The 14,819-nt window shown below is 43.5% G+C and overlaps 1 protein-coding gene across 1 annotated transcript in view; it reads right to left on the bottom strand.

Annotated features, from left to right (window-relative positions):
• ITGA11 (integrin subunit alpha 11) overlaps nucleotides 1–14,449 on the bottom strand; it is a 131,332-nt gene extending 116,883 nt beyond the window's left edge. Inside the window, exons 1-2 of the mRNA XM_070953806.1 lie at nucleotides 14,264–14,449; nucleotides 10,200–10,278 (exon numbers count right to left, since the gene is read on the bottom strand). Coding sequence (XP_070809907.1) covers nucleotides 10,200–10,278; nucleotides 14,264–14,449 — 265 coding nt within the window. The remainder of the gene's footprint in view (nucleotides 1–10,199; nucleotides 10,279–14,263) is intronic.
• Nucleotides 14,450–14,819: the final 370 nt, after the last annotated feature.

Raw genomic sequence — 14,819 nt, 5'->3', positions numbered from 1 at the left:
TTGCTCCTCTTTTTCCCCTTTATTTGCATCATGGTTTTTCTATTGTTCTCCACTAGTTTCCTCTTTGCCTCCACACTTTATGATGACCTAGACCAGGGGTGGGTAAATGTGACTCTCTTACAACCTGTGGACTTCAACTCCCAGAATTCCTGAGCCAGCTTGGCTGTCTCAGGAATTCTGGGAGTTGAAGTCCACAGGTTGTAAAAGAGCCACATTTGCCCACCCCTGACCTAGACCAACTGGACTATTAATGCAGCTGAATGAGTGAAGGGAGCACATGTCCATTGGGCCATCTAGGAGAAGCACTCAAGAATTAAAATCTGCATCACATCTTTGAACCTGGAATTTTCTGCCCAACTACACATCTAGCCAACATTTGCATAACAACCTTCTGCCCTAATGAACCATTTCTGAGGAGTTTCTAAAGGCAGTCCATTTAGGCTGGGCCACTGTGCTGAGCCATAATATTATCTGTTCAACTTTGCTTTAGCATAGTAGCTGAACCCATCCAGTTATGTTTTGTTCAAGAGATCATGATGAAGACAAACAATTGCTTAAAGCAACGTATAAGCACCTAATGGAAGCAGCTCATGTATTTAATGCAACTAACCAAACACACTTGGGTGGCCACATTTGCAGTAATATTACAGTTCTGACAGGTTTAAGGACATATACAGCACACTCTTTTATATGTGCAGAGGGAGGGAAAAATATATAATGCTTTTGCTTCAATCACCCAACAATGAGAGGTCTATCAAGGGCCTAAGCCCTAAGGGATACACAGCTCACATACTTTACCAGTATAGCATCCCAATTCTGATATATATTGCCTTCCCCTCCCACCCTCAAATATTTTCCATTAGCAATGGATGAAGGAATTTAAAAGAATGTGTAGTTGTTTGCTACTATATCTAATTTCAGCTGTATAACTGAATGAAAATGAAGGAGATCAAAGCAGTGCCTTGTCTTTGTCAAAGTGAAACAGAATTGGCTCAGGGATAAATCTTAACTGGAATTTTCAGCCAGCATTTGGCTAAGCATTTCCTATTTTTCTGAAAGTGCTGCTTTGGTCAAACGGCAAACAGAACACTATGTCTCCTGCAGTATGAGCTTGTTCTCTCCATTCAGATAGATCAGGAAAGAACCTGCGCAGAATACCGAGGAATCATATCCTACCACTATAGAGCATTTTATATTTTATTATATCCTGCCTTTATTATTTTTACAAATAACTTAAAGCAGCAAACATATCTGACATACCCCCCTTCTCCTATTTTCCCCACAACTTTTCCTGTGAGGTAAGTTGAAAGAGAATGACTGGCCCAAGGTCACCCAACTGTCTTTCATGGATAAGGCAGGATTTAAACTCATAATCTCCTGCTTTCTAGCCTTAGCCCATCCAAAGATGTATCTTACACATTTGAATGGTGCCTACTTGGGGAAAGCAGCCCATGCAACTTGGATTGGTATATTGTTCTAAGCCAGAGGTTGTACATCAGATTGAGCTATAAATCATAATTTGTAGAGAATGGCAGGAATCTTTTTCATGGACATCACAACATACAACCATACACCTGTGAGTCTCAATTCAAGAGACAGGAAGTTTAGAAGTCTTTAGGATGGAGCTCTCTAGCTGTGATGAGTAACTTGTGGCCATCCCACTGCATCACTCTCAATGAAATGATTTAACTATCCTACTTCTACAAGAATGCAGCTTCCACTCCTAATCTCCAAGATCAGGTGAAACCTGCATCACTTCACAATTGCTATGCTTGCAGGTGTTTTCAATCAGCAGCAAAAATGGTGGTACCAGAGCATTGAGCAACTGCTTCATTTTCTGAAAGCCTGAATAGTACAGCCACACGTTGCCAAAATCTCTGCTTCAGGTCTTCCATGGAAGATATCAAGGTTTCTTTCTTTTCTCTCACAGTAGCCTTAAAAACATTTGCTAATTAAAACAATGTAGTTTAATAGATATTGGGGGGCACAGTGGCTCAGCTGTTAAAGACACTGAGCTTGTCAGCTGGAAAGCTGACAGCTCAGGTTTAAACCTTAAGCCCAGAGTGCTGCACGACAGGGTCAGTTCCCATTCCTTGCCCCAGCTCCTGCCCACCTAGCAGTTTGAAAGCATGCAAATAAGTAGATAAATAGGTATTACTTTGGTGGGAAGAGGATAGTTTTCCATGTGCTTCAGCATATAGTCGTGCTGGCCACATGACCCAGAAATGTTTTTAGACAACACTGGCTCCCTCAGCTAAGAATTGAGATGAGCACCAACCCCTGGAGTTGGAAACAACTGGATAAACGGAAGACTTTCCCTTTAGATTAATAGATATTCCGATAATCTTTCACAGGTACCACTGTAAATATAGAATGAGCCTCCTTTGAAACTCCCAATTTTGTTTTATTTGGGGGGGGTGATACTTAACAAACAACTAAAGACAACATTTGAGACATTCTTCAACCTCTTTTAGCATTGAGCTACATAATAGCTGAACTTTAGGTTTGTTAACAAATCACCATAGCAACTCCTCAATACCAGAGATACATCCTGCTACTGAACCACCTCATAAATAGTTGAGGCACATACAATTATGAACAGTGAACACATCAGCAGTTCTGAACTTCATGTAGGGCCAGGCAAGTTCATGGAAAATGTGTGTGAATTACTTTCTGTGGGCATTTTGAACTGATGCACAGAGAAGGAGCTCTCAGATAGGGGTCCAGTTTCTGGACCATCCTTGGAAGGGTGCTTCATAACTAATTATTGTGAATAATTATTGTATTAGAAGCATTGTGGAGACTGTGATGTACTGATTTTAAAAAATTAAAATGCATAAGGTCTCCTGAATGTCATTAATGAAATATTAAGTACATAAAAGCAATAACTGTTTATAGATGTTAGAAGGAATATTGATATTTTCCTCACAAGCAACATTGGTATCAATTCTGACATTAAACCTCATAAATCTCATAACTACATTATAAATACTAATTTTGTACATAAAAGATCTTAATGCTTTTAAACGCACAGAACTATAAAATACAACTCTTCAATGACTGATTATACTGCATACCTGATTCAATTAACAAAATCTATCAATATTCAGATTATCTTTCTGGCCAAACTGATGAATATCAATCAATTCTAAAAAGTTTTCTGGTCAAATATTTTTTTTCCTTAAATGAAAATGATGCAGTTCCTTATTTTTAATTTTCTGCCACATACCGCACCTTAAAGAACCATCTTTTTACAAAGGACCTATGAGTCTTTTCCTCTTTAGAGGGCATAATTATTTTTGCTTCTGCTTGCAAAAATCCAAGCTGATTTGTAATGGCAACTTCTCTGCCTGTCTTTTATAAAATCTCATAGCAGCAGGATTAAAATATCCCACAACACTAGATATCCCAATGATACCTCGAATCCAAGGTCATTCACAAGGAGTTGAAAAAGTGCATATGGCAGTTGTGACCATATGATCAAATGGTTTTTCCTTTTTCCCCCTTTGCTTTAAAAGACATTAAAAAGAGGAGGGCCATCTAGATGATTTTTAACCACACATCCCCACCCTGTGGACAGCCCTGCATGGGTCTTTTTCAAAAAGATATTTCTGCTCAAGATAAGCACATCTCTCACGCTACCACCAAAGCAATGCTCAGATAGGAAGATCTTGAGCTTGGGCCAAGAAGAAAATATGAGAAAACATCTCAGATAAGCCTCATTCCAATTCACATGAAATAAAGAGAGGAAGGAGGAAAATGTATTCAGATTCTGTTTTACAGTTGTTACAATAAAAGTGGTCCTGACCTATATGGCATTAGCTACCTGATCCACTCTAACTTGTAGGGCTGACACAAACCAGTCTCGTGTAACTGATTTTTTCCTACCAAATTGTCCATTTCAACCAGTTTGTTAATCCTCTTGAAAAATGGGCAAAGGGTACCTCAATTTCCCAGACCAGAACTATCAGGGTATGACTGTCTATGGAGATTCTCAGTCATCCAGGTCATGGTTGTCCTATAGGTGCTTTTTCAAAAGGCAACTAGATTTTCTTTGTTTTTGCTTGAAGACATTTCGCTTCTCACCCAAGAAGCTTCTTCAGTTCTGACTGAATGTGGAAGATGGAAGGATTTATATTCTTGCAGTCATCTGGTGGTTAGCACTCTTTCTGAGAGTCATTGAGGCCACTTGCCTCAGGGTCACCTGGATAGTGGAAAGAGCCCTGGTAGCGCAGCAGACTAAAAGCATGTTATTAACATCAACTGCCTGCAATTACTACAAATTCAAATCTCACCAGGCTCAAGGTTGACTCAGCCTTCCATCCTTTCTAAGGTAGGTAAAATGAGGACCCAGATTGTGGGGGCAATAAGCTGACTTTGTATAAATATACAAAAGTATGAAGGCTTAATGCATTGTAAGCTGCCCTGAGTCTCCAGAGAATGGCGGCATATAAATCAAATTTTTAAAAAAATGATGTGGAACCTTCTTGGAACTGCAGAAAGGATGGGGTTATAAACAGGAGATAGGTGGTGTCTTATCCCTCCCCCTCTGTTGAAAGAGGGCTGTTCAATCTTAATGTAGATGGCCTCTTTGACTCCTCTTTCAAACCAGGGGTCCTCTCTGTCCCGATTGTGGACTTTGCTGTTTTCAAGAATGACCTTTGTCTTTCAAATGCAGATGGACCACTGAATCTTGTCCTGATGGGTTTGTTCTCCTGTGGTGTGCCATGCATTTATGGAGTGGTTATTTTGTTCCTCCAATGCACATCTTGCTGCATTGTACTGCATATATCACATTGCTCAGTTTGTGTCTGGATCTTTTATCCTTGGGATAGACAAGCTTCTGCTTTAGTGTATTCTTGGGTTTAAAGTGTGCATGTATGTTGTATTGGTTGAAAATCCTCCTGAGGTTTCAGATATTCCTGCAATGTATGGGATGACAACGTTGCTTTGTTTATTGTTCCCTTCTTTGTCTGTTGCTCCTGCTGGGTCTTTTTTTGGATTTCATGAAGGCCCAGTTGGAATAGCCACAAGTTCTGAGGGCTTCCTTGATGTGTTTTACTTTCAGTCAGAACTGAAGAAGCTTCTTGAATAAGAAGTGAAACATCCTCAAGCAAAAACAAAGGAAGTCCAGTTGTCCTTTGAAAAAGCAGCTTTATGATATCAGGGTGTAACCTTAACCCCTTGCTGGGTAGACCATAAACTTCAAATAACTCTCTTACAACCTCTCCATGCACCTGCCAAGTCTCTGTTTACAGCCGATGTTGCTTTGGAAGGCTGTGCCAGTGGATTTACAGTAATTTTGTTAGAATGATTTGATTCTTCCCTGCATTGCCGCTCCACAACCACCAGAATCAAACTTGCTTTTGATTCCAGAGACAAGAAACAAACCACAGGCCATCAGTGATAGATTATCAGTATATCAAAATGCCCTTTAAAAAGGAAAGCACTCTAACCAGGCTGAAGGGGTGAATTTTGACCACAACCGGGTCTAGCTAAACTATGGGAAGGGAAATCAAACCTAAGTTTGGGGGGGGGGGTCAGTCGCTCAGCCCAGCTGAAGCGGGGAGAAGAGGAGAAGGCCACCAATGAATAAAAATATATTTTATTTATTTTATTTTTTAAAATAAATGTTATTAATTTTTCAAATTATAATCAACACAAGACAAAACCATTGTTTATACATACAAACAAAAACCATACATTTATTTTATTAAAGGTGCCCAAGGAAAGACATGGTTTCACATGGTGGCACAAAAACATAGTTTAAAAAATATAAAATGTGTGGGGGGGGGACCCCAATGCAATTCTGGCTACAGGCCCACAACACTTGGCTGAGGGAATTTCCCTCAGCCGGACTCCAACTGCTTCTCAAAGGGCCCCCAGCCCTTTCCCGCCAAATCTGAGAGTTCACTTCTTCTCCTTTATTGGCTGTCAGGGGGTCAGGTGACCTCCTCTGGGCCTAGTTTGTGATTTAAAGGGCCAGCTCAGCATCAGGACAAAGACAGTGGTGCGTTTCAAAATTTTTACTACCGGTTCTGTGGGCGTGGCTTGGTGGGCGTGGAAGGTGAAGGTTACTGCAAAATTCCCATTTCCTCCCAATCAGCTGGGACTCAGGAGGCAGAGAATAGATGGGGTCGGGACCAGTCAGAGGTGATATTTAGCGGTTCTCCGAACGACTCAAAATATCTGCTACCGGTTCTCCAGAACTGGTCAGAACCTGCTAAAACCCACCTCTGGGCAAAGAGCTCTCTGAGAATCAAGCTATTTTCCAAGGCACCCGAAGGCCAGACAAGGAACAATGGATGGAAACTGAACAAGGAGAGATTCAACCTGGAAATAAGGAGGAATTTGTGAGGACAATCAACCCATGGAACAGAAGTTGCCTTCAGAAGTTGTGGGAGCTTCATCACTGGAGGCTTTCAAGAAGAGACTGGACTGCCATCTGTCAGAAATGGTGTAGGGCCTCCTGCTTGGGTGGGAGGTTGGACTAGATGACCTACAAGGTCCCTTCCAACTCCGTTAATATGTTAATGTCTTAAAGTGGATTAACACTCAAATCCCCTGCGAGATGAGCAAATGGGGAGAGTGATTCCCACCTGCAGGACTCAGATATCCGGGAAAAGCCTAATCCTCCTTCCAGGTTTAAAGGGGGTAAACATCTTAAGAAGACATTTTGGTTGAAGCCAGGGAACCTAATCAAAATGACAAAGATTTCAATGCAAAAAACCTCCATGGAAAATCAAGAGATTTGATAATTTTGGCAAGGTAAGAGAAATAAGAAAAGTGATGTCAAGCATCCTAAAAGCTAGGATTAAAAAAAATACAGGTAGTCCTCATTTAACAACCACAATTGGGACCAATAACTCTGTTGTTAAGTGGGAAATTAAGCGACCACAACTGTGCTTACCTTCCCTTGCCCTTTGAAATGCTCACCCAGTGCCAGATAATGAGGAAGAAGGAAATTAATGTTTGGATTTACATTAATTGGAGGGGAAAGGATTAGAAGAGAGTAAGCATACACATTAAACCAATGTGCTGGCACTGGCAGCCATGAGCACACTAAACAAACAGCTACACAATGGTGTAGTTCCCATTGTGCCCCTCTTACTCTTCTATAATTCCTTTCTCTGAAAGTAAGTTTTGGACGAATATTTAGATCAAAACCCCATTCACCTTTTTATGCCTTGAATTTTTGCAGAAGAGGGCAGTCTTTCCATCTGGACAGATGGAGCCACCTCTTGCCTTAGACCACATAAAACTCCCCCCTCCCCATTTGCTATTTCAGGACTTTCTTTGAGATGTTACTTCATAGGTTATTAATTGCTTTTACTCCTGGCTGGGAAGGGTCTTCGACAGGGCAGCCCCCTGAGTTTTTCCGATTCAGCAATATATACAAATAAAATGAATACATTAATTAATAAAAATAAATAATTCCTGAGAATGAAAGAAATTTCTAAGGCTCATATGGTCCATAATTTTACGTCTGTGTAAACATTATTTTCAACAAATGTTCTAGAAATATTTATCTCCCAACCCTGATATATATATTCCCTAAAACCACATCAGCTGGGGAATTCTGGGAGTTGTAGTCAATGCAACATAAAGTTGCCAAGATTGAGAAACACTGCCGTAAAGTATTTGCGTTATTTATTGCATTCTCTGGAATGTCAAGAATTAGCATTTCCAAAACCTGCCAGCAAACCACCAAAATATGAATGTATAATTATTTCCATCATTTTGGCACAAAAAAGCCAGGCAGGCAAACCATAGCTTGACATATTTAAATAAATTTCTTCCTCCTCCTTTGCAAAAAATATTTGACAGCACCCAAGAATCTACCCTGCAAATATATTACAAGAAAAACTGCAGTGGGAGAAACGCAGCATAGGGAAAAGGTGCCTGGGCTGGGGGCTGGAGGTGGGTGGTGAGCAGGAGGGGCTGCTGGGATCAGCCAGATGGCAGTGGTTGCTGCTGACTTTGCTACTGGCAGGCTTGAGTCTCCCTACTGGAGAAAATAGTCTGCCCCAGCTGTGTGTTTAGATCAGTGTATCTCAACCTCAGCAGCTTTAAGACATCTGGATTTCAACTCCCAGAATTCTGCAGATGGCCTTAAAGTTGCTGACATTGAGAAGCAGAGGTTAAGTTGGTGGCCTTTGATGGTTGCCACCTTAGAAACAATGCCAACAGCAACAGTCTATATGGCCCTTCATTCAAACAGATGGACAGAATGAGGAGTTCTACTCCCTGCCCAAGGCAGGAGCCTTTATCCCATCCAGGACAAGTAAATGTCCAACCTTTTCTTGAAAACCTCCACTGACGGAGCACCCACAATTATGGAAGGCAAGCTGTTCCTTTGGTTAATGGCTTTCACTGTCAGGAAATTTCTCCTTGGTTCCAGGTTATATCTCTTTTTATGAAATTCAACCCATTGCTTCTTGTCCTGCCTTCTGATGCTTTGGAGAACAAGTCAACTCTCATCTCTATCACTGCCTGTCAAGTTTTAGAAGGTTGCTATCATGTCACCTTAATCCTTCTCTTGGTTAGGCTAGATATACTTAGTTCACTCGGCCATTCATCCTATGGTTTAGATATAAGGACTCCTGCCTTGGGCAGACACCTCCCAGGTGTCTTCCAGTCCTATGATTCTATGATCTAGGACAGGTGCAGTGGTGAAATTAAATTTTTTTTACTACCAGTTCTGTGGGCGTGGCTGGGGAATTCTAGGAGCTGAAGTCCATACATCTTCAAGTGGCCAAGGCTGAAAAATTCTGCTCTAAAGAGGGAAATTCTGAGAAGCCCATTCCTAAATAACTTGGAGGAGAAAAAATTACTAGGTAGGAATATTACAGCAGATTGCCCAGTTTTCTTCAACCCGGAACATCTATACGAATGAGGACATAGGCCATCCACTACCGATTCTATCAACCTTACAGCCCAGTCCACAATCCCTTGAGCGATCCTGAGTGGCCCCTGGTGACTCTGCCTTTACAGTCAGCTCTACTGGGGCTCCCAGAGGTGCCACAAAGTGAATGTAGTAACAAACGGGGAGCAAAATAAAAATAGACTTACACCCTGTTAATCGATCCCTTGAAATAATGCATCTCCAGACACTAAGCATGACGCATACGCTTAAAATGTAAATGCAACTCAGTCTAATTGTTACTGTGGTGGTGACAGTGCAACGTCTTTAAACACTGAATCTGCGGAATTGCTGCCCCAGGAGAAAAAAGGCCAACCCTGAAATCAGCCTGGTGGCAAGCAAAACACAATCATTTGTCCACGTGGAAGCTCGGTCCCTCTCTAAGTCACAATTTGCTGTGCTTCAGCCTTCAAATTCTCCTCAGCCTGGTAAAAAATGAGGGGTCGTTTCAAATCAGTCACACAAATACAACAGCAGACCTTCTCCAAAAACCACCACGTGTGCAGAAGACAATTTTCCACCCCTTTTGTTCTAAAGTCTCAGAAGACGGTGTTTTTGCTCCTTGAGCTGAAACTGAGCACAAAGAGATGTCAAATATAACACAAAAAGAAAGAAAGAAAGAAAGAAAGAAAGAAAGAAAGAAAGAAAGAAAGAAAGAAAGAAAGAGAAAGAAAGAAAGAAAGTTCTGCTTTCAGCCAGAACACCCCGCCTGCCCCAGCCCAGGCTATACAATGGTGTTTAAATTTGCAGGAACGCGGCCAATAATAAGTTGAAATTTCACCCTCTCCTCCCTCCTCTGTAACTTAATACGCTGCCTTCAGCTGTGCATCGAACCCATATGTGGGGGCCAAGCTGCAAAAAAAGAATCATGAGACCCTGAAAAGGTGGCTCCGGCAAATTTTATTAACCTAAAAGCCTCCAGTGAGGACCCAGACTCTGAATGAGCGGAAGCATTTAAGAACCTTTCCCTCCTTTGGCCAAGGAAAGTATCAAAAGCAACAAATTGAAATATCGCAAATGGGGTCCAGCTGCCAAACGCCAAAGCTGCAATGCAAGAAAGAGGGAAAAAAAGAAGGAGAAGTAGCTCCCTCTTTCCCCTTTCTGCCTTTTGCAAAAAAAAGGAGCATCTCATTCAAGCCTCGTGGAGAGGCATCTGTCAGGGAATAAATAACCGAGCAAGCAAGCCCACCTTCCTGCCACCTGCATCACCTTCTCCCTCCCAGCCAGGTCTTCTTGGCAAGATTCATGGGAGGCTCCAGAGATTAGGCAGGCTTACCTGTCAGGAGGCTAAGAGCCCAGGCCACCACCACCCCTCGGCAGGCCTCCATGGGGAACCCAGAGACGTCCAGTGCTGCCTGGTCAGACCATGCACAGAAGGCTCCAAAGCCAAGCAGAGGTCCAACTCGGTGAAAAGCAGCCTGCTTATCCCACAAGTCTCTTCCCACTCCTGACAGAAGCAGCTCTCGAAAGGAAGTGGGAGGGACGGGGCTGTAGGAGGTGCAGGAGCAGAGAAGCGGAGTGGGATGTGGTGGCTAGGAGCAGAGGCTCAGCACCCGGGGCTGTGCCAGCAGCAGGGATTCCCCCAGCCTTGGCTGTCAGAAGCGGCAGGCTTCTTCGTGGAAAGCACTCCAGCCAGGACTCATCTGCAATGGCAAAACAAACTTTTCCTCCTAAGCAGCACTCGCAATTTTGAGGTGCTCTTGCCAAGAAGGAGACCACGAAAACATTGAGTATCGTATTATGTGGTTGGGGGGGAGAGGGGATGGGGGGGGAAGAGAGGAGGGAGCATTTACTCCGAAAAATTGGAAGTGAACCTGCCAAATTTGAACTGCTTTCTTCAAACAAGTCAGTATTTTCAAGTGATCAATCTGACCATTTTTGATTGAAGATTTCAAAATGAATTTTTAGATTTAGACAGCCTGTTTGTCAGTCACCTATTTTCAGTCAGCAGGTTCAAAGTGACACCCCTTTGTCTCTTTGCTGAGTTACAGATTTTTGAGCTGCTGCAAAAATCTGCCACTTCTTCTAAATTGCTTTTATTCCAACAAAAGTTTGGTCAATTCCAACAAAAGCATCTTTCTACTATAAATCATTCTTTCACCAGTTGCTGCGGGACCCAAATATTCTGCAGTCCCTCAACAAAATTATTAAAAAATCCCATCAAAAAGATCAGATCCTTTCTTAGGGTGACTGAGCAAAATTTTGCCTAACAGCTATACTACTATACAAGAGAAAAAAATCACTAATGGGTGAACAAACAAACAAGATGAACTGAATAAAAATGCATGTAATCCAATACTAAAATATTACGAAAGAAACTCTAAAAGACCTAAATGCTAAATTATCAAGTATTTAAAATACCAAAAAGCTAGAATATTGAAATTCTCCCTCAAAAAGCCGTTGCATCAAGGAAGCATCTGAGAATGCTCATTGTCTTCGAGGTGATGTGTAATGTTCAAGGTGTTGGACTAACAATGGGAAGCCCAAAGTTCAGGCTGACCCTCATTTAGGAAAACAAAATGAGCCTTGGTGACGTAGTGGACTAAAGTGCTGCTAAGTAGCACCAGCTGCCTGCAATTACTGCAAGTTCAAATCTCACCAGGCTCAAGGTTGACTCAGTCTTCCATCCTTTTGAGGTAGGTAAAATGAGGACCCGGATTGTGGGGGCAATAAGCTGACTTTGTATAAAAAAAGAACACCGCTTGGGGGCTCCGAAAGCCCTACTAAGCAGGTATATACAAAAGTATGAAGGCTATTGCTTAATGCACTGTAAACCGCCCTGAGTCTCCGGAGAAGGGCGGCATATAAATCGAACCAATAAATAAATAAATAAATAAACTCCTTGGGTGACTTTAGGCCAGTCTCTCAGCCACAGGGCTGTTGTGGGAAAAATGCTGGAGGAAAACACATGCCTTCATAACCGGAACTCTTGGAAGAAATATGAGGTGCAGTACTCCGAGGCCACGAGCTTGTCTGATCTTTTTTGCTTTGCATTATCATAGTCATCATTATCTTTATCTTCCTGGGTATTTTCCTTAGTTTGTGCAACAAATTGTGCAGTTTACAAGATGTAAAGTTTACCAAGTTCGTCAAAAACAGATCATGCCAAACAAATTTTATTTCATATTTTGACAAAATGACTAAATTAGTGGATCAGTGAAATGCCATGGACATAGTATACTTAGATTTCAGTAAAGCATTTGATAAAGTAGACCGCAATCTACTTCTGGGTAAGCTAGAAGAATGTGGGTTAGACAGCACCACCACCAGATGGGTTTGTCACTGGCTTACAAACTGTACCCAGCATGTAATCCTCAGCAGAACTACATCCACATGGAGGGAGGTAAGCAGTGGGGTATCCCAAGGTTTGATCTAGACAAGGGAATAGAAGGGGAATTCATCAAATTTGCAGACAACACTACAGTAAGCTAGCAGGAATAGCCCACACCTCAGAAGACAAATTTGAATTCTGGGCCTTATCTAACAAAATAAAATTCAATGTAGATAAAAGTAAGGTTTTACACTTAGGCAAGAAAAACCAAATGTATAGGTGCATACTAGGTCAAACCTGGCTTAATGCCAGTAACCATGAGAGGGATCTTGGAGTCCTAGTGGACAATCACTTATATAAGAGCCAGAGGTTTGTGTGGCAGCAGCCAAAATGCAATCTTAGGCTGCATTAATAGATGGATAGAACCAAGATCATGTGAAGTTCTAGTACCTCTTTAGAATGTCTTAGTAAGACCACACTTGGAATACTGCAGTCATCCAGTTCTGGTTACCACAATTGTTAGGTTGGGTGAATGAGGACGCAGCAAGCCAGGCAGTGAGTGACAACAGCTCTTTATTGTAGGGTGAGAACCGAGCGACTGACCAGGGGAAACAGCTCTCTTTATATACCTTGCAGCTGTGGTGGTCAGCCAATCAGCTGATGGTCAGTTAATTCAAACTGCCCGCCCAAAATCTACATACATAACACTCCTCCCCTCCCAGAAGTCACTTGGGGTGGACATTAGCATACAAAGTCTCTCAGGTAACCAGGGCATGTCTGCACCCTAGTTGACCTGCGCAGTTCAGTCGGAGGTGTGGCGTCGAGCAGGTCGGAGGAACTCCCTGTTTCTCCCTGCTCCGCCAATGGAACCTCCGAGAATTCATTGTGGGCGGCGACTTCTGCGGCTGTTCGATCTTCCGCAATGGGGCAGCGCTGGATCTCGGGGCCGACAGCTAAGTCCTCCGCTAGACTCAGGTTTGAGTTAGTTCAAGAGTCCTGGTGGTAGTTAGGGAGCGGTTCGTCAAATGCGTCTTCTGTGTCGGCGGTCCAACGCTTCTGTAGCTGGTCAATGTGTCAGCGCCAAATCCTCCCATCTCCCATGTCTACCCTATATGACTTGGGCCCTGTTACCTCTGTGATTGTCCCAGTTTCCCAGAGGGGCCCATTCCCGTAATTCCTAGTGAAGACTGTCGTCCCTATTGTAAATTCCCTCAGTCTTTTTTCTGCCCCTCTGAAACTGTCAGGGGAATAACTGGGGTGTAGCCTGTCTAGGACTCCTCGGAGCTTCCTCCCCATCAGAAGTTCCGCCGGGCTCATGCCTGTGGCAGTGCATGGTGTGGCGTGTTGGGCCATCAAGAATTTATCTATCCTCTCCTGCCAGTCCCCGGGGCCTAGGCATGAGATGGCTTCCTTAGTAGTTCTCACAAATCTCTCTGCCAATCCATAATTAGCCAGATGAAATGGGGCGGAGAGGACATGTCTGATCCCCAACTCTGCTAGGTACCCCTCAAACTGCGTGGCCGTGAACTGGGGCCCATTATCTGAGACTAAGGTGTCCGGTAGGCCATGGGTGGCGAACAACTGCCTTAGCTCCCTAATGATGGCGTCGGTGGTAGTGGTTTTCATGAGTCTGATCTCCAACCACTTCGAGAAGGCCTCCACTATGATCATAAAAACTTGCCCATGGAATGGGCCAGCGAAGTCTATGTGGATCCTGGACCAGGGACCCTGGGGCCGTTCCCATTCCGTGACTGGTGCTGTGGGGGGGGGGGTCTGGCCTAGACTCTTGGCAGGGTTGGCACTTCCCCACCCACTCAGTGATGTCTTTATCCATTAGGGGCCACCATACATAACTCCTAGCTAGCCCCTTCATTCTTACAATCCCGGGGTGCCCCTCATCAACAGCTTTAAGACTTTTTCCCTTAGACACAAGGGAACAATAACCCGATTGCCCCACAAAAGTTTGTGAAATGTTTGAATTCCCTGCCATCAGACTTTTCCGGCCACCCCCTCGTGACCCAACTCGTTACTTTCCTAATCACGTGGTCTCTGGTTGAGGCTCTCACTACCTCTGCTGAAGTGATGGGCCCCGAGTCCAAGATGTCAATCAGCAGGACTGGAACTCCGGGTGTGGGGTCCTCTATCCTGTCTCGTAATGGGCAACAGCTGAGGGCATCGGTGTTGCCCATGCTTACCCCTGGTCGATGTACCAGGCGATAGGAGTATGTTGCCAGGAAGATGGCCCAGCGTGTCATCCTGGGAGATAGGGTTGCCGGGGTGGGTCGGTCCCCTGCGATGAGACCCAGAAGGGGGCGATGGTCTGTGATGAGTACGAAGTCTCTGCTGAACAGGTATTCTTGGGGACGCGTCACAGACTAGCACTAAGGGAAGCATAGAATTGTATTGAATTAGGAAACTCTCGGCCAACAGGAGTTTCTTTACAGCAGCAAATGCTGTAGCTTCAGCCTTCCCCCAAACCCATTTGGACTTTTTTGCCAACAGTCTGTGTAGTGGCTCCACTACTGTTGCCTTGTCCCTTAGAAAAATTGCGTAAAAGTTCAATAGTCCCAGGAAGGCTTGTAGTTCCACCTTATCTTTGGGGGTGGGAGCCTCTCGGATTGCCCT

Source organism: Pituophis catenifer, unplaced genomic scaffold (genome assembly GCF_029215685.1).
Source record: "Pituophis catenifer annectens isolate HBS135680 unplaced genomic scaffold, rPitCat1.0.hap2 SCAF_14, whole genome shotgun sequence".
Classification (NCBI taxonomy): Eukaryota; Metazoa; Chordata; class Lepidosauria; order Squamata; family Colubridae; genus Pituophis; species Pituophis catenifer.
Note: the sequence above shows the minus strand (reverse complement) of the source record. Positions and strands in the feature narration are given on the sequence as shown.